The sequence below is a fragment of the Grus americana genome, chromosome 2 (genome assembly GCF_028858705.1).
Source record: "Grus americana isolate bGruAme1 chromosome 2, bGruAme1.mat, whole genome shotgun sequence".
NCBI lineage: Eukaryota > Metazoa > Chordata > Aves > Gruiformes > Gruidae > Grus > Grus americana.
Window position 1 is genome coordinate 143,006,597 of NC_072853.1, and position 25,753 is coordinate 143,032,349.

Sequence of the window (25,753 nt, forward strand, 5' to 3'; positions counted from 1 at the left end):
CGCCCAACTACAACCCCCGTCAGCACGGCGGGGAAGGCGGGTACGCGCGAAGGGAGCGGGTTGGGGCGGCCCCTTCCGCCGGGGCGCGCCTGGCTGGCGCCGGCAGCCCTAAAGAAGCTCCTGTCTGCGAGGCGCGGGGTCGGCCGAGCCGGCGGCGCCCTGAGGGGGACCGTGACGCGGGCCGGGCCGGCGCCGTGAGGAGACGTGGGGTGGGCCCGCGGCCATTCCTGGGAAGCAGGGAGTCAGCCGCGAAACGCTTCTGCCCGGGGGGCGGAACTGGGCCGCGGAGGAGGAAGAGCCCCAGCTGGCAGGACGGCGGCTCTGGTGCGGCTCTCGCGCGGCTCTCTCAGCCCTCCGGAGCCGTGGAAGGAGCTCGCGGTTTGGCAGGCTGCTGTTTGAAAGCAGTGCTGAACCCGTGTCCCCAAAACCCGTGCTCTGCCTGGGCATCTTCCTTACGCCTGTATCCACGAACGCCTCGACTGGCGCTGGCGGCCCGGCTGGCCCAGGGTTTCTTTGGGGTTTGGGGGTGTTTATAAAAGTATTTGAACATTGAGGTTTGCTTGTTCAGGCTTTGAAAGCAATTCTCTGAGAAGACAAAACGAGGCTTTGTCTAAAGAGGCAGACTAGCTAGAAAATATGCTTGGGCACTGAACGTTTCCTGTTTGCCCTGGGTTGTTTCAGGCATTATTCACAAGGGCGTTGGGCCTGTTCACGGATGATGCAGTTTTGCATCACCAAAACAGGCTTGTGTATCTCTATATTTTGGTTGTATATATCTCAACTAAGAAAAAGCTGCTAGCTTTTAAGGTTAAGGAAGAGTTTATCCTATAATCTTTGCTTAACTGGAGACAGCATTCAGTAATAAGGCTACCAACACATCCACTGCAGCATAGTAATACCTGCAGGAAAGATTGTCTGTCATTTTGGAGTTACTGGAGCCTGCAGGTAGGTCAGCTCAGCATGTGTTTCCTAAGCCCGTTATTATTTATCCCCCTAGCTGGCTGGCAGGTTGTTGCAGGGTAGGTCGGGTAAAAGCGGGCGTCCTGCTCTCTGAACCGACACGGTGACAAAGTGAATGTCAGGACTGGTGGACCCTTCCCTGCGTTCTTTAGCAAGAATTCATTACTTCTGCCTACCATTGGGATTATCATCTGTAATTATTTCTGTGGAAAGCCTCTGACAAGTTGAGCACATAACAAAGTCACTTCTTGTTAATAAATAAAATAGTTAAAATTTGCAGAAATACTCAAAAGTGTTCAGAATGTTACTGTTGCAAATAAAGTTGCTTTAATGCAGTTGCTTTTATTAAAAAGGAGTGAAGGTTGATTTGCATTAAGTCTAAATGTCATTTAACAACCAGCACAAGCTAGAATTCTATAGAAAAAATAATACACATCTTTAGCATCCACTTCATTTGTGTGAGTTATTCAGTGTAAAAACTTGCAGCATTTTAATGACATCATCAGGAGCATATCCAAAAGCTGGAAATAAGAGGACATGCTTACTTGAAAAATACAACTATGCTAATCTGTTCTTTTTTTTTTAATTTTCTTTACCTACATAGGACATTTAAAGTGCCAACGCAGGCTTTATCCTAATGTGAAAGCTCCCATCGTTTCAGTTAGAAATTAATTGGAACCTGTGACCAATGTTTTATTACATGTTAAAACCAAGTAGGCAATAATTTCTAACTCATGTTTTATAAAAGGTTACAATATGATCTATCTAACCTACAGTTAAGTGGATTAAGCAGGTTATAAGCAACAGCATTCAGGAGGGGCAGAACAGCGGACCTGGGAAGCCTTTGGGAATATGCAAAACACCCTCCTCATCTCCTGGCTTATATCAGGTGGCGACAGGATTTCTGGTGGGACCACTGTACTTACATTTTTGTTAACCTGAAATAACCCTCATGTTTCTTACATTTGATTGTACAGAGCTGCTAAGAATTCTGGAAGGATCTGGGTATTTTCACCTCCCTTCCCCTGCAGGACCCTTGCAGTAAGGGGGAGGCAATTCCTTGCTGCACAAGGCAGGATAACAGTCTTGCCTAATATTTGTTAATAGATAATAGTCTGCCTAAGTGCTGTATAGTGAAAACTTAGTGTGTTTTTCTATATGGATAAACCATCCCAGTCGATGCAAATATTTGCTGTTGCAAACTGTTACTGCACATGCAACTGTGGGAGGGTTGCCTGTTTTGCTGCTGATTAGCTTTGTACAGTGAGGGATAGCCTTGGACAAAATCCAAATCATACGTTAATTAAACCGATGTAAGTTAATGCAGAATAAACAGTAATCAGGAGCTAACTCAACACCTGTAGTAAGCTGTCGGCTCTAGCCACAGGATTCTTTGTTAGAAGATGCCTGATAGACACTTCACATTACATACTGTTCTGAGAAAGGGGACAAAATCGTCGCCAAGTTACGCTTGCATTAAGGAAAAAAAATACAGAAAAGTTATGGGCTTGAAAGTGCTACAAAAAAATGTAAGCAAGGCTCTTGCACTTAATAAGAGGCTGTCATTGGAAAAGATCTGAAAAAAAATCTTCTGAATACTACTTTGAAATAAGAACCATCTAGCTGCACGGTATTTTTTATGAAACTGCAACTAAAGGATGTTAATACCTATATAATCTGTACATTGGGTGCATTCATTTATTTTTATCAATTGACCGTACTTTGTATTCTGCGCCTCATTTATTACTTTCTATGTTATATTTGCTGCGACTGCCGGGGAAAAGTCAGAGGCAATGAAGATGGGTGCTCATCTAACAGGTGCTCCACTCCCTTTGTTCTTTGTATACACATATTCAAATCACATAAGGCAGGGGACAGGACAGGGCCTGTTAACTCATTGCTGATTTCCCTAGCAAATAAACCAGCAGCTGCAGGTCCAAGCCCTGGCTTAGCACTGAGAAGAAGGTGGCATTTGTGTGGGACAGGATGTTTTCATGGAGCCCTTTAGCCAACTTCTTTTGGGACTTACAGTGCAAAATATATGTTCTGCTTGTAGGTAAGAAACAGCATTAATTACATTTGATTGTCATTGTGGAAATGTGAGTTGGTTTTATAAAATTTATAAAATTAATCTTTATAAATTTAAAGATATTTCTGTTGTGTTGTTGGATGTTTTATTTCAAGAAAGTAGTCTAAAAGCTTATATTCAGTCACCTTGTTTTGTGAGTGGAGCTACAAAATTTTAGCAGCTGACAAAACTTAGTGCTATACATAATCTGCATATAAAACATGGGCATTGATTATATTGTCATATATTGTCATGTTTTATTAAGTAATGTATATACATTGTGTGTTCTTTTTAACAAGTAAGGCTGGACAGGTTCTGAACCAAAGTTTATACAGAGGCTGTTACATATCTCTTCAAAAATGTATTATGTTGAGACAGTGCTGACACATTATTTTTCAGTTCATTATTATGCCTTACAGTTAACATGGAAAATTTGTATATAATATTTAAATGTACTTGGTATTAAAACTAAATTAGGCTTTCAATCAACTGAAGAATGTCTTCCCATTAATAGTACATTTGTTTGGTATCTGGGTGCAGTTTTCATGCAGCTCATAAAAAAATAGATGTTCTATGCACTTTGACAGGAATGTTCTGTGATCAAATGTTAGATAAACTTTTATTTCTACAAACTATTGTAATTAACTTCTATATTTATTTGTTTTTGTAAATATAAACAGGGAATATATAATATTACAAATGTAGTACATCCTCATTCATGTGTAAGGACAATTTTTCTTTTATTTTCTTTGTGAACGTCATATACAGTTACCTAGTTTCCTTGACTTTAAGCCAAATACTTTGTCAAGAGTTTTTGCTTCATAACAATGTAGTTTTATATGAAGTTTATCAGATTTCTTCTTTAAAAATGAAAACCTGTTTGATAAAAAAATACAGTGAATATTCACTTTATCTACATTACAACTTTGTTGGATATTTTTTATTAAAATCCTACAAGAGATACTGGTATGCAAGCAGAGGGCTTTAAAGTACAAGTTTGTTCACCAGGAAGTCTCATCGTATACCCTTACTCAGATGTACACGTTTCCTACTACTGGAAGAATGCAAAGAATTGGGTACTGGGGGCATGACACAAAGCCCACCGAAGACATTGACCTCAGAAGCTAAAATTAGGTCAAATACCAAAGCTCAGTGGAACTTGTTCGTAGGCAAAAATCCAAAACTGGGGAAGAGTATGTCCGAGTCCCTTCTGCCATAACTGCAGGGTATAGGAATTGCAGATTCCCTGATCTATTACATCTCTTTTTTTCATAAATGAACACATTTGCGAAAAGTGTAAAAACTGTTGTCACTGATCTAATGACATTTTACACCAAGTTGAGGGATGTTGGAGAGCGGAAGACCTAAGTGAACATGCTGGTGAAAAGCTGTTGAGAATCCAAACTTACTTTGACAAGGAGATGTGCATGTTAAATTCAGAGAACAACAAAACCTTGCTAAGCAGGTTTCAGTTTGTGCTGTAAACTCAAAAGTTATGTCACTGTTCTTTATTTAAACTAAAGCTGCAGCCCTTGTTTTATGTCAACAATGATTCTGTTGTGCTTGCTAATACTGGTGATAGCAAAGTGAGATGGAAGCAAAGCACAGATCACTGAGATCCAAATGGAGGTCGTTTTGGTACAACCCACTTGCCTTACGGTCATTATACAAAAGCTAGTTTGGGGAATTCCATCGTCTTGGAAAAACACGTCTTCTATTTAGAAAGCTATAGAAGTAGGCTTAAAGTATATGGCATTTGTGCCCGATGAGAATGAAGTAAGAGTTGGTACATGGGCTTGATTTCACTATTAGCATTAATTCAAGGATTAGTCATAACAGTCTTCAGCTTTAAGTAAAAATCAAAATGAGTCTAATAGAATAGAATCACAGAATCATTTAGGTTGGAAAAGACCTTTAGGATCATCAAGTCCAACCATAAACCTAACACTGCCAAGTCCACCACTAAACCATGTCCCTAAGTGCCATGTCTACCCATCTTTTAAATACCTCCAGGGATGGTGACTCAACCACTTCCCTGGGCAGCCTGTTCCAGTGCTTGACAACCCTTTCAGTGAAGAATAACGCTTTTAATGAAGAATATTCCAGACTGAAAAAGATCTCTGTGAAAGCCAGAAGTCTCCCAGAATTGCTCCTGTAAACCCCTTGCCTTTGACAGAGCACCATTATCTAATCCTGCCTTGCCCCTCGCCCTGCCGGCCATGGAGGAGCTCCCACATGCTGATGGCACTCCGTGAAATCACCCCAGCAGACCCAGAGAGAGCAACAAAAACTGCAGCCACCCAAAGCCACTCCTGAACGGACTCCAGGGGAAAAAGAGGCTTCTACCCTCACCACCTCTGGTCTTTGCTAAAAGAATTTCCTTAACTGCAGATCAAAATGTCTTTCCAAGCTCTTATATGGAGCTGCTTTTCCCCATGAATCAAGTGGAATGAAGTTAAATTACAGTTTCTATTCCCACTTTTTTTAACTGAGAAGAAATTAAGTTTTCCAGCCATAGTTCTCTTTATCTTATGTATTATGGTGGTACCTTCTACATGGGTGGTCCCAGTTATCCTAGTGCTCACTAGACCTGCTTGGCTTCTGCTAATTTTCTGCACAAACAGATCTGTGAGAAACATTATTTGTTATACATATTTTATGATTACACTGCAGCTGTTACAGGCTTCTTGTCCTACAGCACAATCGGTTACTGACAGCTAAATAAACTCAAAAATCAAGCAATGTCTTGCCCAAAGAATAAGGAAGGATACGAATGGAACTTTAAAATGATCAGTTACAGATCTCCCAGTGTTTGACAGATGTTTTTGACTTCATTCAAGGAGATTTAAAAATTGATATGTATTCAATGGGTTGTATGAAATATATTTCCAACAGCAAATATTTTGTGAAGCATTTCACTGAGGAATTACACTCTTTTTCTCTTTTTCAAATGGACAACAGCAGTTTAAATCTGATTTGTATTTTAAGGTTCGCAGGGAGGGAATTCATCTCTGAGAAATGCTACAACCAACAAAACTTATCTCCCATTAACCAGAGTCTAGCAAGTTTCCTTTTGTGCATATCAATAGCAAACCTTAATTCTGCTTTTTCCTAAAATTGGAATACTTGACTTTTGCAAGCTTAGTAATATTTCTTGAATTTAGTCTTACATGGACAGAGCAGTCAGCAATAATAACCATGTATAATTTTAATCAGATAAATTATGGAAGTACTGCTTCTTAGATTTTCAGCCAGTTTCTCAGTATAACTGGCAAAGTAACATAAAGAAATTTCTCCCTAGCACTAAACCAACCCAGAAGAAAAAATCCAAAAAAATTGAGTTTGCAATCCAAGACTGTTAGACGGTGTAAGACCTAGAAATTTGGAATATTTTAAAGGGAATATATTTTAAACATTAAGGTAAATGCACATTTTCTCATTTTTGTCAAACTTGCAACAATAAAAGATCCTCTGCCCAGAAATCACAAATATCCTTCCTTTGGCTTTTCATATATTTTAAAACTGGAGCTCTGTAGCTAGACCCAACTTCACTGAGGTGAAGTGCCCCCTTCTTACTTGAAACCTCAGTGATAACAATACAAAAAAGTGTAAGCTTTAAGCTTGAGAGTTTTTTCTCTGTGAGAATTTCTCATTTGAGTTTTCCAGGGTTTCCATTTGTGTTTGTTTCTTTGTTCTTTCATTTTTATGCAGGTATTTGTTCTGCCTTAAAGTTGACAGTACCGTCTCATACCATCCATGGTATTGAGGGGCAACCACTCCATCTTGCTGTTGACTACAATTTCAATGCTACAGCTTCTGAAATCCAGATAATCTGGCTTTTTGAGAGGCCTCACAGTAATCCAAAATACTTGCTTGGCTCCGTAAATCAAACAGTAGTTCCAGACTTGGAATACCAGCACAAGTTTACCCTCACACCACCGAATGCATCTTTGATGATCAATCCATTGCATATGAGTGATGAGGGCAATTATATTGTAAAAGTCAATGTCCGTGGCAATGGGACAATAGCTGCCAGTCAAAAGATTCAAGTAGCTGTTGATGGTAAGTTAATGAAATATAGTATCTTCATTTTGAAAATGAAATTGCAATAGTTTATAATACAGTAGTGTATAATTTAATGCAACCATACATGAATAAATACTAACAACTTAAGTTATGTTGTTTTCTACTGCTGCTGGAGGGAATGCTGAAATATGTCATCTTTAAACAAATGTTTCTGGATCATAAGTAAAAAATTGAAGAAGTATAGAAACCAATAATGAATATGAAATTAGACAAACTTCTATTAAATAAGGCTTCATAAGGCTCTGCTGTACTATCAATCATAAGCATGCATTAACTTTCAGATACTCTTTTTCCCTGCACAACTTTACCTTCTGTAACTATCAAAGAGGAGTCACTGACTTTTGCCAGTGACCCTGTGTCTGTAAAAGAACCCCAGATCTGAATTCCTAAAATACTGAAGTTCAAGTTCCCTCTTTGTACTCTGCTACTCGTAGTGGGGATGGGGCGGGGGGGGAAGGAAATAGAAAAGAATGAACTAAAAGAATGAACTAAAAGAATGAACTAAAAGAATGACAAGATGCTACTGTAATTTATGGATTATACGGAGGGAGCCCTGTAACTGTTGGGCTTGGAATAATGAAATGAATGACATCCTGACATGACAAAGTTGTAGCTGTCATTTAACTCCCATGCCCATCCCAGTTTGCAGCCATCCTCACGACCGGATCGGCAGTGTATTTCAGCGGTGCCCAGCGTCAGTAAAGCCGTGGGCAGCCAGACTGAGGAATTCGCACTAAGGAAGCGGGCAATGTCATGCTTTGCGCTCTTTTCATTTCTGTGGCCACAGGGATTTACTTATGAGGCAGGAGCTGGAGGCCATGGTATACCTGACTGCAGCCTTTGTCCTCTTACCAGTAATATAAGCAGTCTAGTTTTATTTAATACTAGAACAATTCTTACAGTCACCAGCTGAGAATATGCACTTCTCTTTTTCAACCTTTAACCACATTTAATAAATAAAATTTGAAATCCGAGTACTTTCCAGAGAGGATGATGACTGCTATTTGTATCACCTTGACAATGAAGACTGTAATATACTGGCTCGTCACTTTTACAACTCTTCGTATCTCTTTATTTTACAGTTCCTGTCACAAAGCCAATTGTACATACTGAACCATCTTCAGGGGTAGTGGAGTTTGTAGGGAATATTACCTTAAAATGTACTGTGAGTAAAAGTACAAGGGTAGTTTACCAGTGGATGAAAAATGGGAAGCCTCTCCACGCCGGCCCTAATTACACATTTTCATCAAACAATGCTACACTTCTAATTGTTCCTGTTGTAAAAGAAGACATTGGGAATTACAGCTGTCTGGTATCTAACCCTGTCAGTGCAATGGAAAGTGAGATAATTGCACCAACCATATATTGTGAGTATATGAAATATTCATAATTACCTTTATATAAATGATCTGGCTGGAAAGAGTGCCTCTAACTATGGAAACAGGCAGAAAACAGTTGAGTCAACCTTATATGTGAGCTTGTGTTCAAAATAAGCTTGTTTGTAACAGCTCTAACTTACAAGAGTATAACAGAAAGTTAGTCAGTGTTATGTAGTTGTGAAGGTAAGTCTGAACTGCAGAATTCACATAGGAACTTCAAGAATTCCACCGTACAGACATCTTCAGATCTGGAGGAGATGTGACTCAAAGGAAAAAATAATCAGATGGGTATGCATGAAAATATTGTTAAATATGGAGACAGCAAACAGTATCAAAAAGCTAAGGACAGGAAGTACCAGGCTGAAGGACTGGTATTAGCGGTTTTCCTCAAGATCATTTTAAGTCCGGTCCTGTTTAATACTTCCATTAATGACATCAGCATAAAGATTGAGAGTATCTCAGTGAAGTTCAGCTGTGACATTAAACTGAGAGGACTGAATGACTTTGACAGAGTAATAGAACTGGTCTGAAATTTGCTAGTAAAAAATAAATGGGCATGCACTGTCAGAGAATAAAACCCATGAACTTCTGCTGGTAAGATGGAGATTGGTTGGGAAATAACTGAGTCAGGAAGCCTGGGTGATTGAGCTATCCCAAGATGTCTGTGAACCGGCAGTGTGATTCAGGCATGAGAAAGATATATGTAATTCTAGGGTGTGTCGGCAAAGTATTTCCAACAAGGAAATAAGGGGGACACTAGTGGCACACAGAAGATGAGACCACACGTAGAATACTGTGTGCGGTCCCTGCACATCGCAGAGCACTGATATCAAACTGGAAAGAAACAGAACAGAAGGGAATGGAGAAGAGTCACAGAGAATTCAGTCTAGCTTAGCAAAATCTGAGCTGAAAGGAGCGTTTGCTTCCCACATTAAATGGGAAATGAGGGAACAAGAAGAGTTGTGTAAAGACCAATGTTGGCAGAAGAATAAACCATAAACTAGCAATATATTTCCACTGGAAATGAAAGCACCTGAGAAATTAACTGTGAAGGTAGATTGAGTTCATGAATGAAATGAGTTGGAGGAAGCAAAAGATTGGCTTAATCAGCATTCAACAATTATACTTTAAATCTTAGAAAGGGTGCTCTCATTTTGTTCCCTGTCCCTCCTGTAATGTCAGCTCCCAGTGCCTCCAAGATTGGCAAGCAGCACACGCTACGTGTGTGACCTTGCCACGCTCTAATCCTCATGTCCCCAGGGGTCGAACTGTCCTTCTCAGAGGAGAGCTGAAATCAGACAGGCCACCAGCCCTGTTCAGATATAACCAGTTTACCCAATGGCACAGTGTGAATGGCGCAGTGCAAGGACTGGAACTGGATTCCTGTCCAGCCACGGGCTGGTGCTCGCTCCTGCTTGTGCCTGGCTCTGTCATCTGGCAGCTGGTGGACAGCCCACACCCTAGGCTCATCATGATTGCACTACCAGCTTATTCAGAACCTCTTACTACGTAATATTTTCCTCCTCCTCCTTTCATCTCTGATTATTATATCTACTTATTTATTTTTAATTATAACTTGGAAGAATTGGATAAGGGGGTGTCTTGCATCTAAAGGGTGTGTGGGGGTCTCTACACTGCACCAGGAGAAGAGAGAAAGACTGCCTAAGTTAGCAAAGACTAACAAGGCCATTGTTAGATGAGAGCTGATCCCTTAGGTGCAGCTTGTAAAATTGAAAGCAATGCAGACATGAAGATGCTGCTGCAAAGAGTCCTAAAGAGGGCAGATATGAATTGAACTTCCATCACATTAGACAGAGGAATCATAAAATGCTCTACAAAGAAATCACCAGCACTGATGGAGTTTTAATTTAATCATTACCATAATTTAAAAAGATAAAAAAATCATCATATCCTTTCCTCAAGGTAGCACATTTTTAAATGCCTGCTTTTGTACAGTCACAATTTCAGCTCACTTAAGTGCTTAAAGTGCCAAGGATGAGAGCTGTGTGTGTATGAACGCACTGTCTCTACTGCTTTTCTCACTTTAATGAGCTATGAATGGGCCTTATACACCTAGAATACCTAGACAAAACTTGGGAACGCTGTATCAAGCACAACCTGATAGCCTTCTTACAATGCAATAAAATCAGGTCAGGCTAGAAAAACATCTGCCCCACTTGCTATCTTTCAGACTGCTGTGTCCATTTGTGGCACAGCCCGTTGGGCATTCGCATTTCTGACCTGTTGCACACAGGGTTGACTCCAGGGCGTTCACTGCACTGACGGGTGCCTGGGGCACTGGCACCCACAAGGTCTTGGGTCTGGTGCTGCTCCCTCCCTTCTCCCTCACTCAACTACGCGTATTTTCTGGCAAATTTGAAAAATCTTTCCAAGTTCTAAACTGAAAATCTATTTTTGACCCATTGTTTAGAAGAACTTTAAAATCGCAAAGTTACTTCAGTGTCCACGTTTCTGGCACCTTTTGTTGTTTGAGTGATTTTGATATACGGCTCAAAAGACCTGTAAAGCAAGAACTTTGGGATTCAGTTTTTCTTCACATGTGGAAATATCATTCTAAGCATTTGCATTTTCAGAGAGTACTTTTTATTTCATCAGAACTGAGGGTTTGCTTTGTGCATAATTTAAAACCTGAAAAGAATATTAAGAGAAAACAGTGCAACGCTGAGAGACTGCGATACTTGCGCTACTATCCATGTCCAAGTTAGTGACGGGAGTTGGGGTCTTACTTCCTGAGCCATACGAAGTCACATAATTCGGTCCAACCTCTGCCCTCAGGGGTAGGTTGTCTCCCAGCTCCCAGTTGTCAATAACAATCCAGAACAGGCCCCGGGATCTCTATGTGCCATATGTCATTGCTGCGGGGGAGTTACTGGGGGTGATAAAAAAAAAGGTCACTCACAGTAAATACCTGCCATCTGCTTGGAAACTGTAACAGTCTCGTGGTGATAGGAGCAATTGGAAATATTCCCACAGAGCAGTAAATTGTTACTCAGAACAGGTGATTTATTATTTTACAAGTCATTTAGTTAACTGGCTTTACTGAGACGAGAGGTAGATTTCTGTCGAGAACGATACTGGAAAGGAGAAGTAGAGCTGAGGGATCCGTGAAGGCTGTCATTGTGGTTTTTTACTGAGAAACAAAAGTATTTTGTTTTATTCTTCATTTCTCATTAATATTATTCCAATTCTCCATTACCTATGACAATAGCGCACTCCAGAACGTGGCTATTGCAGTAGCATGACCCAGAAGTAAACTATTTCGAGACTGGAAGAAGCTGCTGTCATGGAGGTTGCAGCAGAAACTGCCGTACTGTGGTGACGGAGTTGAATTTAACAGATTAAGTGGGATTTCCTTCCCTTGCTTGGACTTCCTGAAGCTAGAATGTATTTAGTCCTAGAGAGAAAATGGTTAATTATCTGCTTTTCAGAATCACCCTTGAAACTGTGTATATCCCTCAGCTACCTAAAGCTTAGGAAACCAATGATGTACGCGATGCCCAGGAAAGGCCAAAGACTGGTCCAGGCAAAGCAGAAGGGTTACCTGATGCTTGACTTCATCAAGGAATGCCACTTTTCAGAGATTGCCAAGATTCAACTATTTCTTAAGAAAACCTTTCTTTGTTTTTTCCAATATACTTCCCCAGTCAGTGCACATCAGCGTTTTTATAATGGTTTCTTTTGATTTGCAGCTTTCATACAAAAGTGCAGTTACGTTGTTAGTGTTCCCTATTTATGCTGCAGTGTTATGATACTGATAAAAAAGCAGAACTCTGTTCTGATTCTCTTGCAGACTGGGGCAAATCTCCCTCTATAGTGAGGGGGCACAGAGACCAGTCAGCTATTCTTACCATGAATCTCTGTTTACATATATCAAAGGTTATATTATCAGTGAAAATAAAAGCTAATTCTGAGAAAGAAGAATTGGATAGGAGGAACTGAATTGCTCTCAAAATTTAAAAAAAAAAAGTGTTTTCCTGCCTATAAAGAGTGACTTTGAGGGGTTTTACTTTTGTTTATGAAAAAGTCAGTTCAGTACATCCCCCTCCCTTCCCATCTGAAAAAAGGGAAGTAAAGACCTATAACGGGCAAGCCCCCGTGAGAGGCTGGTGTTCTGGGAGGGATCCCCATCCACAGAAAGGCACAGCCCGAGTCAGGTCAGCCAAGCCAAAGTAGTGGTGACCGGTCTGCAGTTCCCAGAAATGCTTTTTATAGGGTCAGCCGGCTCTTGGATACAGTAAAATAGAGGACTCGGGAACTGCAGAGCTGTGAAGAAGCAGCCCAGCATCTGGATTTTAAAAAATGCCTTGGTTATTCAGTGACCCCTGCGATGTAGGTGGGAGCAGTGCTAATTCATGCTGAAGTGAATCTGTATTGCATTTCCCAGTCTAAATACTATGCATGATGCTGGGCCTTCCTTAAAATGAGACTGCAAAAAGCTTACTACTAAGAAATAAGTAGAGAAAATAAAAAGGTTGGCAAGTTTACTTTGTGAAATATGGACATTTGGTTAAAAGTGGACTAAACTGAGGACACGGTGTGATAGTCTACATCCTCTTGTCTAAGCCTTCACAAATAGAGAAAAAACCCAAGAGGCACACACAAAATGGCCTGTTTTGTGCTGCGTGCTGTTTGCCTATGCGTTCTTGAAGAATAAATCAGTCTCATAAACCAGACAATAAATAGAAGTGTGCATGTTAGAGGGAGGTCCAACATCAGCCAGAATTCCTGATGAGAGAGTCTGAAACATGCCAGTGTGCCACTTCATGTAGCAGGAAATTTCACAGTCAAACGCAGCTACATTAGCCTAATGCTTCCAGACAACCACAGGAACATGGAAATATTACTCAATTGCACTGTCTACAATGAGGATAATATTGACTTATCTGTCTTTCTCCTATGCCATTCTGCGTGAGCTACTTCATGGCAGCTTTACTGAACTTCAGGGATCCTACCAAAAAGATGTCTTCTGCTCATTCTACATATCTTCTTCTCTTGGCTTCTGTCAATATTAGGTCTGTGCATTTTGGATTATGAATGTAAGCCCTTTGGGAATTATCAACATTAAAATGATTCATTCTTTTGACTGGAAAAAGTAATTTAATAAGGCACATTATAATTATTATATTCTCTACATTAATTTCTATACTTAGATCATTGTAAAAACAGATTTTTAACATGTAAAGATATAAAACCCCCATGATCTGAAATGATCTGTTAAAAATAGCATGGGAAATATTCTTATCGCACTTAAATATATTGTTTCCCTTCCCATTTTCCAATGAAGATTACCCTAAAAATACTTAGCTGCTCAATTTTCTGAGTAATGAACACATGACTATTGGACAGTATATGCCTCTTCTAATTATATTCAGAAACATAGCTTTCTTTAGGCACAAGGAAAGAAACCTGTTGAACTTGTAGAAGCCTACTAAAATGAGGGAAAGGTTGAAGTTTTTTTAGCAGTCACTTATGGAAAACTTTTTCTGAAGTTATCTAAGGCACTCTATGTTATACCTGCATGATAGTTCCCAAAATAATTATTATACTGCAAAGTATCACAGTGAATGTTTTTATATTTCAAGGCTAATTTGTTCACTTTTAAATGTGAGGAGAAATTACTTATGCCAGTAAGTTTGGCACTTAACTAGAAAGAGTCAAATATGCCGCTGAAGACGACCTGCTCCTTTACTTCACAACTTTTCCAATTTTTTTCAGTTTTCATTGTTTTTATCATACTGAACAATGCATAGACCTCCGCAGTTTCCATAAACAGCAATTAGATCAGTATTAAGCAGATATAGTCTGAGATAAACTCAGTACAGAGCAAGTTATTGAACTGAAAGCCTTTTAATTGAAATGATTATTAATGCCAGCCATTCTAAAGGCTGGTCTAATTTAAAAATTCTAAGCTTAGAGCTATGCTTCTATTTAAAGTTTAATTATATACTTTGATTTTAATTTTTTCACTGTTGTTTTCTTTCTTTTTTTTTTTTTTTTAATGCAGATGGACCTTATGGACTTAGAGTTAAATCAGATAAAGGTCTGAATGTAGGAGCGGTGTTTACAGTTGATATGGGGGAAGTTATACTGTTCGACTGCTCAGCAGATTCAAATCCACCAAATACTTATTCGTGGATCCAAAGGGCTGACAATACCACTCATGTAATCAAATACGGACCCCATCTGGAAGTTGTATCTGATAAGGTGGCCCAGAAGACAATAGATTACATGTGCCGTGCTTTCAACAACGTGACTGGAAAACGAGATGAAACTCACTTCACAGTGGTCGTTACTTCTGTAGGTAAGAACATTAATTCATTGCTGTAACTGTAACATCTGAGCAGAGTGTCAACCCTGGAAAAAGGAAGTCAGTCTTAGAGAGAGGATATATATCAGAAGTGAGTGAGGTCTTGCTAACCATGTAGTAAAAGGGATGTGGGCCACTCAGTGGGATCCAGGTTTTACTCGCAGTGTGACACGGCTTGGGACAAGACCCACTAAGATGCTGAAGTTTTGTGGAAATTTGACACTAAAATATATCTGCCCATTTGGAACTTCATCCCTTGAGTACAAAAACTTCCTTGGTAGGCAAACCTCATCACGACCAAGTAACATGGCAGAATTATATGTCTCTTACTCTGTTTCTTACTTTTTGCCTTTAAAAATTATAAAGATGAGTGGAGGGAATGATGTGGAAATCCACTGAGTGCCAAGGTGGGCCTTTCCTTGGGAGGGCAGATTTTGTCCAAGGCTCACCGACGCACAGCTTTCAGGAGCTGTGAGCCCTGGGGCCACCAGGTGACCAATACATGGGATAGTTTCAAGCATACATCACTGACTAAAATAACCAGGCACAGACTCACAGCAATGAAGATCTTTAACATTTTCCCGGTGTGGTTAGGTGTTATAAGAATCTCAGTTTAGTGTATGATAATAATGCATGCTGTGATAACGAATGGTTTTATTACAATCCATTTGTAAAAATTGTTTCACTGTCTTGTTTATGAATCTATGGATTGACAGCTAAGTTCTGCTGAACGCACACCTTTATTTCTCATACATTATAACCTGAGTTCCTGTATCAGATTGCATTAAACAGCAACAAAGCAGTTTTTCAGAAATTCTCCAGCAGCACACAGCAAAGAACAAGACATTGAGGAAGTCTGATAGCTCTTACTAATACAGATCAATACAGGTATTTTCAGATAAAGAATGTATGCTATTAAAGTTCAACAAGATAGAATAGATGGTCTTTTCAAAAATTTAACAAAGCAATTTTGCTTGTGCAGAACAAAGAGCTCAGCCATTTGTTAGTCACATAAACAAGGAGGACAGATGTCCATCATTCAGGCTGAATTACAGATTCATCACAAATCCATGGCTTTCAATGTGCTGGAAGGAAGATGGATTGCAATTTTACAACAAGAATACTGCACTTTAAACATTGTGGTTAGTGGCAAAAGAAAATGCAACCAGAGCTATGTGCCAGTAGAAATAAACATGACGTTTCTCCAGGAAGTTCATGTAAGCTATGATATATATGTGAATACTCATCAATAAATGTTAAGAAATTCAGCTGAGATTTCCTTTCAAAGGCTGAAAAGAAGGGAAAACTCCACAGCTTCATGAGTAGTTGCACTTAAAACCATACACTTCCTAATGACAAATACTTTGCCTAAATAAAGCTTTTTAAAACATTTTATCCCATGTATTTAAAAATTTAAAAAAAATACCTGTTTCCTCCTCTATAGCCATTTTCTTCTTGACGAATATTTATTCAGATAGCACTAAATCCAGATGTGGAGCCTACACTTTGCAATGCAGCACTGATTGACTCTAAAAGGTATGAATTCACCCATGAGGCTAAACCTCAGAGATCCTGCTCAGGCTAAATTCTGGTTGGAATTGATTAAACATACTAAGCAAAGACTATGAATATTATTCTATATCCCTTCTCCAGGTCCCCATAATCCTAAATATAGAGCCTGTGCTGTGCCTTTCAAAATACTGGCAACCCCATTTTCAGCAGCAACAGGAACTTTGGTGTGTCAGGCGGCTTTACACATCTTCCTCACCTAAGGGACTGAAACTCATCTATATGGAGCTGTTAACAGCTGCCTAATGAATGCTAAAAATCATCAAGAAAAAACAATTATATCAATAAGTTACATTTATATCAATCATTGCACTAAGCTGTTACCCAGTTTTAGCCAAGACTCGATTTTAAAATGAGAGGATGTGTCTCATTATGTACACGAGTCATTGCTCAGTTCTCAAGTTGAGTCGACTTGAATGTGCTAAATGCACGTAAAGAGCACATCTTTGTTTTCCGCACCGGTACGTCTGTGGAGATAAGATTTATTAAGTCTAAATTTGAAATTATTCATTTTAAAGAACATTTTTAAGGACTCAGCTGATTCTCCAGCATTTGGTTTTGTTTTTTTTTTTTTTCTGAGGAAAGCAGTACATTGAAGGAGTATGAAAGAAATTTGGTGAAATTGCAGTGATTTTATCTTCGGGATTCATCTGGTTTGAAATCCATATATTGAATCTTTGTGATAACTGCTGCAGACACCACCAGCAGAATGCCAGTGAATTACACAGAGGTGTAGGTAGATGCAAGTAACGCTGTCGGTCTGCACAGCAGTTCATCGATATACTGGGAACGCATCCAGCTAAATAATACACATTTGAATTGTACTCATAAAGCTCGCACTGACAAATATGCAGCATTAATTTACCTGTATGGATTGTGACACAGCTTTTAATTGCATGAATTCTGCACGATTCAGAGCAAAAGGAGGAAATTCAGGGTGCACAAGCAACTATGTCTGGCATTTCCTAACTTTCGGATTCCTGTCTTTGCAAATTCTATGCAAATGTTTTCAACCTGGTTTTGTGTATGTAATTATATACATATTGTATTTGTCTTGTATCAGTAAATCCTACTGGAAAACTGCTGCTAACGCATATCTCAGCAAAAGATGTGAGCAAAGGAAAGAAATACTTTGGATATATTTAGACATGAATACAAACAAACATAATTTATTGGCTTCTGATCAGATTTGATAAACAACCAGACTGTCAGTGATCTGAAAATCTTTAGAAAAAATACAATAGTTCAGTTATCCCCTCCTACTCTACAGCTCCTACAGCCAGGAGAATTTCCCTCCCCTCTAGCACAAACTGCTCACCTAATTGTCCCCTAATTTCTTGGCAGTTTGGTGTCTCTATGCCTAAAATTAGAATATTCATCTACTTTTTGTGATGCTGTAATTCATGGATTACGTTTACTGACCTTCATTTAGCTCTAGGTACCAACCTGTTCTGGACTCGTTTCTGATATGCATATCATTGCTTTTCCAGTTCAGGAGATATGTGGGAGAAAAATATATTACCGATTCACAGGAAGCCAAATTTTCTATCTATTTTGTATCTCTATGCAGGTTTCCTAGCTTCAGATGAATTTCAAAAGATGCCTTTTTCAGTGTCATAATAGCGCATTACATAGAAAAAGAGACTAAATACAGTACTCATCTTCTTTGTCACAGGATTGGAGAAACTGGCCCAGAAAGGAAAATCTTTGTCATCTCTTGCAGTAATAACAGGAATTTCATTATTTTTGATCCTAGCTATGGCCTTTTTGTTCTTATGGAAAAGATATCAGCCACATAAAGGTATGTGAAAGTTAAGCACACTCCAGCTCTTCTTTTGGACCATCAGAGCAAAAAGAATGATTTTTCTTTTTTATTTCTTTTCAGTGATACAACAGAAGCTGCAGAGCAGGTACAAAAATAAATCATTCTTAAGTCTTGAAGTCCTTTCCATCAAGAGAATTGCATTTTATCCTATTAATTTTCTTTCCTTGGCTTATGACATCAAACTGAAAAACATGTTTATGTTTTCTAGGCCAGAGGCTGATTACAGGAAGGCACAGACATTTTCAGGTAATGCTAATGAAAGAAACATGAGCATAAGGTCAAAATCCATTCCTGCATCTCCACATACAAAAACAATGAAGGAAAGGAAAGGAAGTGTGGTTTTGACTTGGGTTGCACACCTGCCTCTACGTTAGCTTACTTAAGATAAAACCAAAATGACAGCAGGTCAGCGTGGCTTTAGCTCATGCCTGGAGTTCACAGCAGTACGTGCCTGTTGGCTTGAATTCTAGCTGTTAATCCTGGTTAGAATGGTATTCTGTTGTTCTCATCAATATAAAAGAAATTAGTGTTATTATGGGATGGCAGTGAGAGGTGATACACCGTGGGACGATCACACTTCTAAATGTTCGTGGCACCAATCACTACCAAAATCGTGAGATGTTAATATGACATTACAGTATATATATTTTAGCCTCCACCACATTCCGTACTACCTTTCTCTGTGTCATCAGGATCCAGTGTGGGTTTTGTACTGCCTCTTTCCCCTCCACAATCCTTCCCACGTCATCCTGGGCAGCAGAGGCTGGAGACCTCTATCCTTTGGAAGGGCAGCACTTTTATTCCCATCCCTTTCTACCAAAGCATCAGAGCAGGCCATACGCTCCTACATGTGAGAGGACAGGGAAGTATATGAAGCTTAGGAAGGAAAGAACACGTCACTTGAGCACAGAGGGTCCTTCACCCCAGGGAGTGGTGGTGGAGGAGAGAAGAGAATCTCAGCACTGGCTTTAGTGCTGCAGCCTTTGCTGTGGAGTGACGCCCAAGAGACAACCAGGAGTCTCAGATCTCCTGGACAGTGGGAGGGTAGAGAAAGAGACTCCCACCCTAACTACAAGTTGTATCTGAGGTCCTAGATACAATTTGTCAACTGGTTTAATAGTGCGGCACCTATTAGTATAATTTTCTATTATTTTATTCTCAGCATTATAAAAGATTCAGGCAGTACTGCCTCACTACAGTGTAAATGTGCTGAGCTTATGGACTAGACCTTTTTTCTATGGGAAATGAAAGTAAATCGATCTGTTTAGCCTTCCAGCAAAGAAAGTCCCAATGGCTCTACCAAAACCATTACAGAGGCTCCTCGCTTGGTCCAAGGTGTTGGAGGGAGCCAAGCAGTGTGCACACCAGCTCCCTACACCACACCGGCTCAGGAACTTGGCAGGAAAGTGGTTTAAAGCAGATCAAACAACTAATATTCAGATGTTTTAAAAATTAGGCCAAATTCCTTTACCAGTTATTATTTTCCAGGTTCATAATACATCTCGACACCTTATTTCATGTTTGTTTATTCTAACTTCAGGACATGAAAGTGCTTTGGATGATTTTGGAATATATGAATTCGTCGCTATTCCTGATCTTGCTAGCGGTTCTAGGGTATGTGATTTTATATCATAAACTGATGGTTTCTTTTCTGCTTCTTAAGGTGTACTAAATATGTGTACTAGAATCCTTCTGTTAGTTTGCTTCTGTTGCTTTTTACAGATGTCTATATGACACCATATTCGTGGCTATTGTTTACCCAGTATTTACTCTTCCCTTACTTTGTTACCAGTTCACTTCTTGTATCACTGTGGTGCAGTAAGGAACTAGCCAAGCTCTAAAGGGAACAATCCCAGTTCAGTTACCCTGTATTAAAAGAACATTAGTAGTGTTGGGTAGATGGCTAGCACTGAATCACTTGTGTCACGCAAGCACATTAACTATTGTGATGCCATTTTCTCCCTTGGCCCTAATATTGCTGCTCAAGTAACGTACAACTTTGGCAGTAAAGAAAAGCCTCAGGGGGGTATTTAAAGTTTTCATTGTAAAAATATGCAAACTAAATCTCAGCTATATTTCACAAGAACTATTTTGTTAGCTTCATGTATTGCTGGGGAGCACTTAAGCACAGGAATTTTGCTAGCAGAAAAAATCCTACTACATATGCTACTTCTCTGCATTGTGGCTTTGCTGACATTACTGTATAGCAGTTGGAGATCATTCTGATGTGGTGTAAAAGGACACAGCAAAAAAGAGAAATAGGGCCACAAAATTTAGGGACAATAGATTGAAACTGGGAGGAAGTAGAAGCAGCACTTTCCCTTTGCTAGGGAAAATTTCTGGCAATACCATCTTATATCTTCAGAGAGCATCAATATGGTCAGGTAAGAGAGAGCTCTTAAAACATCATCACACAGGGTCACATCAACAGTCACACCTGTTTTGTTATTATGATTAGTTCTCATAATACACGATGTATTGGCAATAAACAGTCATAGATTAATAAACCCTTTTCTCTGCTGGGGTTAGATGATTGAAATCGACATTTCTAGGGCTAGAGCACTATCGTAAAGGTTAGTGGAGAGGACCAACTTTCACAGCAGCAGAGATAAAAGGTGTTTAGAAAGCAGGGGAGCCGAACTGTACCCATGAAAGTTTGTGACCATAGGAGGCTTATGAAGTACAGAGATCAGGCCCTAAATCATCAAAGCCTTAGGCACACTACGATATCCCTTAGGCTGATCATATCACAAGGTCACATTCTTGCAGAATCAGGGCCTCAGCAGGTCAGGAGGGAGAGAGAGGTGACAAGGACAACAGAATAGATGTACAAGCAAGGAAATCTATTCTAATTTCCAACAAAATGTCAAGAAACAGGAGAAACTCCACTGGTTTATGTTCAGTTACTCAGATTTATGGCGTTGCAGATAAAGTCAGCATTTGATCCACTGATTCATTTTAGTTAGTTAGCAGGAAAAGGGAAAAATAAGAAAGTGGAGATAATGAAGAACTGGAGGTTGGGTATAGGCAGAAAGACTGAGAATTCCTTATGGATGGGGAGTCTAGGTGTTGTGTTGACATAAGAGCAGATTTGTATACTTAACATATTGAACAACTTCATTATTTCTTCATTTATGGAAATTCCTTGCAGTTCCCTCTCTTTGACATGCTGGTGGGAGTTTCCCTGAATATTTTCTCCTTTTTTACTGTTTTCTCCTGCTTTTCTCTTTATTAAACGTTCCTTCCTTGACTTGTGGTACACTAATATAAAATACTTGCTATGTTAAATGCAAGAGCTGCATCTTAAGTCTTTTAAGATCCTAATTGAATTTAAAACTATTGCTTGCCTTACTATAAATGTGATGAAAACTTACTCAAAATTAAATGTAAACTAACAGAGGTGAACTGTTAAATCCACACGTAAATCATTGACAGGGAAAAGTTTAAAAAAAATGAGAAATTACATTATCAGTTTTATTTCTGTTGAATCTTTTCCCATTTGTACTTACAGTAGGAATACTCTTTGCTACTTTTAGGTTTCAAGTCAATCTGTTCCTAGCTCTGACTTTGTCCCAGGCCAGGATATGCTTAGTACGGTTTATGAAGTTATTCAGCATATTCCTGAGCAGCCGCAACAAGACCATCAACAGTAAGTTGAAGCCTGTGTGTGCTCACGTGGTAGCTCAAAGGCAAATACTTTTGCATCCAGAACAATTTACATTTTGGTGGCTGGTGTTTGAATGCAGAGAGAGGGGTAAGGAAGGAAAACAGGTGTAAGCTACACCAGTTGCTCCACCGTTTCCTATCCAATCCCTCACTTTTCCTCAAAACTCCAGTCTGCTGTTTCATCATGCCAGTTTTATCCAAGTGTGAAAAACAAAAGGGAAGATCTTAAAACACAATTTCAAATGAAAATTCCCAAATGTTTTAAGAAGGTGGCTGTATTTTCACAGCACTGAGATCTCAGCACTTCCCACTGAGCAGGTTAAATCTTCGATCAAAGCAGTTCGATCAGCAGCACGGCTTCCAGACCCACCAGCCATGTACCAAGTAGAATGAGAGGCTTTTTGCCATGTTGAAACTGGCCAGCTAATCAATGACCAGTGGTTGTTTTCAGTGCTCACTGAAATATTAACAGACAATGCTTAGTTACCTGAGTAAACAATGTCTTAATTTGTATCTTAACCAATGATTTAAAGCAAAACAATTCTTGTTCTGCAGTAGCCTGGCTGGGAACTCCACAGAAACACTTTTGCTGAGTTAATTACCAGAAAGACCAGAGCATGTTGTGCTTATGCAGTTAGTTTGTGGTAGAATCATAGAATCATGGTTTGGGTTGGAAGGGACCTTAAAGATCATCTGGTTCCAACCCCCCTGCCGCGGGCAGGGACACCCTCCACTAGACCACATTGCCCAAAGCCCCATCCAACCTGGCCTTGAGCACTTCCAGGGAGGGGGCATCCACAAGTAGTCCTGGTTTTGTTCAAATCACCTACTTCGTAGCACTTCTTGGTGTAAGAAGAGTGAATACACTGTAAAGTTTCTGTAATTGTGGTACAGCTGCCATAAATCTGTTCTGAATATCAACAGTCTTTCTTACAAATTAAGAACAGCACGCAAGCCTATTATATCACATTTTCCATGTTTTTATGATGTGTTCCGTTTCTTCTACGGTTGAAAAGGAAAATATGCACTCTTACCAATATACTAATCAGTTGGCTGAGTAATCACAATGTTTACGTGACTGCATTAGCATTCAGTACTTACACTATTAAAAATTTTGTGCAGGTTACATCTTCAACTGTGTGTCCAAATTCTGTAGGCAAACACGCAGCCATGCTTGTAAAAGCAAGCTGATCAGTGAGAAAGCAATAATGAATTACTAATGACATTTCTGTTCTACTTAGAGTTACTCACTTTGAACCTTAAGATGATTTTTTAAACCAGATGTAAAAAATAGCACTCATAAAGTATGTCTTTTCTTATTCTTCCTCCTACAAGTCTTCCTTCTCAACTTTCTCACTGATACATGGCCACTCTAAAAAAGGAATAAATTCAAAGGTAACTTGAACTTTGTGACAGTTCAGATTTCAACTCAAACTTCACAAAACATATTCTGTAGTTGTAAAGGACTCGTTTCCATAAACCCATTTTGCTGCTTTTTTTTCATACATCAAGATTTTTAAAAAGAAACATAGGAACAAAATTTTCACTAATAAAACAAAATCTACTAAACATGATAATGGGTAAACTGCTCAGATTAGAAAGACCACTTTCATGAATTTTCCAATTCCCAGCCTGCTGCAAAGGAGCACTCTGAGTGGTAAATACATAAGGACAACTAAGTCGATACTGGTACTTGCAGAATGCTTCAGCATTCAGTACAAGAGAAAAACAAAACACCACAGAATAGGGAACAGAGCCAAGAAAGTAATTCCAAACTCCTGTAGTGCAAAGTAATGATTGCTTATAGATGGATCCCACGGACTTGGTATGCAGCCATCTGTACAGTAATCAGCAATGTTCATGGGGAAAACGATACAGAACTTGCCTGCACTCTGCTTGTGGCAGGAGTTTCTCTGTGCAAAACAAAAGAACGGATGCTATGGGAGCCAAACAGGTTTGTTGGTAAAGTGATCATTTTATTCCCAGTGATTGTGACTGGAACTGCTGTAATTTCATAAATTTCTTAGAATTAATGTGCAAAGAAAAATAAGTCAAAACCACTGTTTTATTCTCAGATTTACAGTCTGAGAATCTTTCAAATCTTCTCTTTGAATCTAACTTCTACAGTGTTAGCTGATGTTCTCTCTCTTGCTTTTAGAAATCCCAGTGACAGTACCAGCAAATTTGCAGACTAGCCGATGCCTAACACCCTGGGAACAGCTTTTTCCTTCCACTTTTCCTTATGCTTTTATCAGCCTTTTTATCCGTTCATCCACACATGCACATATGCCTCTGATGCTCTAAATAATTACAAAATTTTAGATGTGCCCCAGCTCTTAAAAAGTAAGAATACTGCTGGAAAGTAATTAAACTCTTAAACTCTCTTGGGTTTGGACTGACAGACTCATAACCTAATTGCAGTCAAAAAATGAGCTGAGATGACAGCTGGCTTTGCACTTTTACATTTGCATGGTGATATTAGTCACTGCTCACAAGAGTCTTTTGCGGATTTGCCTCCCCTGCTCCTCCAAAGAGTCAAAGGGAAAACGTGAAATCAGTTTTTGCGGAAACTGTTCTGCTCCATCTCTGGGCTCCACAGTCACAGGGTGTTATGTGACTGCCACAAACTCAACTATTTCATTAAATAATAGACTTTTTTAAGCTGTTTGGGGAGGGGTTGTTAAAACCTTTGCACATTTTTTAAACTAAACATAAATCCTGTGACAAACTGGACTACAGGCCCTTCCACATATGAAAGAAATCTGAAAATGGCTGCGAAAGCTAATGAGCAAGAAGTTTAGCCAGCTTTTATACATAACCACTGACAGCTCGACTCTTCTGAGAGCAGAAACTGTTTGTAATTTAGTTTTCATTTTCACTTCAACTGAAGATAAATCTACATCACCTCCCTCTCCTTTCATACGCACTGTTTCTCTCAGGCTTTAACCATTTCACAAGTTTCTGCTCTGCCAGCTGCTGAAGAGCAAGGAGGATGCAAAGCCTTGCCAGGCATTTCAGCGCGGGGTTTCTACTGCGGACTACACGACTCAGCCCACCGCTGCTGCTCCCCTGTAGCAGGTGCTCAAGCACATCACTGCTGATAACGTATGAGCAACTTGAAGCGTCTGTGCCGAAAAAGCAGCAATGTGGGATGCTATATTAGCCATTATATTATTTATGGCTCAGACCTGTCTTGCCGCTAGTCATATCTTTTCAAAACTTGTGATCTTCCGGATACTAAAAATTCAGTCAAATATCAGTGTGCTACAAATACTTCCCTAGAGCTGTCATTCATGCTGAAGAACCATTTTACTTTTGTGTTTAGAACCGCTGGTTGGTTTATATGTTTGCACCAGTGTTTTTTAAAAGAAAGACAGTGTTGTAGAAAACTGTTATCATATCTGTTTTTCCTAGATGACAACACGGGAACAGGAAATCAAAGCATCTGAAAATACAAAAGTGACTTCTTTTTCTTTATTATGTATTGAAAGGAGATGCCAACAACTCCAAAAATGGCAAAGACTTATGCCAGCTTTTCTTGAAATAGCAATTTCTCTTCAGACTGGCAATCCTTTTCCTTCGGGTGCTCCAAATTGCCCATTTTTAAAATTTGTTTTTCTTCTTTTTAATTAATAGTTTCTTGAAAAATACGGGGGGGTTCATTCCTTACAATTTTTTCCTTATTTGTGAATACAAAAGACAAAGGGACAGCTTAAAAATTGCAGTATAAAACCTATATATTTTATTACAATAATGGGTGGGAGGCACAGGAAGGAATTAGGCCCAAGATGCCTCCCACGCTTGTTTTATTTTAAAATATGAAAAAAAAAAATGTGTATGGGAGTTTTTCATTGGGGTTGACTTTTACAAGA

General features: G+C 39.4%; 1 protein-coding gene across 4 annotated transcripts; it reads left to right on the forward strand.

Moving 5' to 3' along the window:
- Positions 1–84: 84 nt before the first annotated feature.
- On the forward strand, positions 85–25,753 carry HEPACAM2 (HEPACAM family member 2). Of its 4 annotated transcripts, XM_054818244.1 has the most exons (11): positions 85–460; positions 2,886–3,016; positions 6,740–7,090; positions 8,197–8,481; positions 14,519–14,815; positions 18,066–18,191; positions 18,276–18,300; positions 18,424–18,461; positions 19,756–19,829; positions 21,752–21,864; positions 24,040–25,753. In XM_054818244.1, exons 2-11 carry the CDS (start codon positions 2,947–2,949, stop codon positions 24,074–24,076), a joined length of 1,416 nt encoding a protein of 471 aa, XP_054674219.1. In that variant the 5' UTR covers positions 85–460; positions 2,886–2,946; the 3' UTR covers positions 24,077–25,753. The 4 variants fall into 4 exon arrangements, with proteins under 4 accessions (XP_054674219.1, XP_054674218.1, XP_054674220.1 ...); XM_054818243.1 differs by lacking the exon at positions 85–460 and having other exon boundaries at positions 817–3,016; XM_054818245.1 differs by lacking the exon at positions 85–460 and having other exon boundaries at positions 817–3,016; positions 24,821–25,753.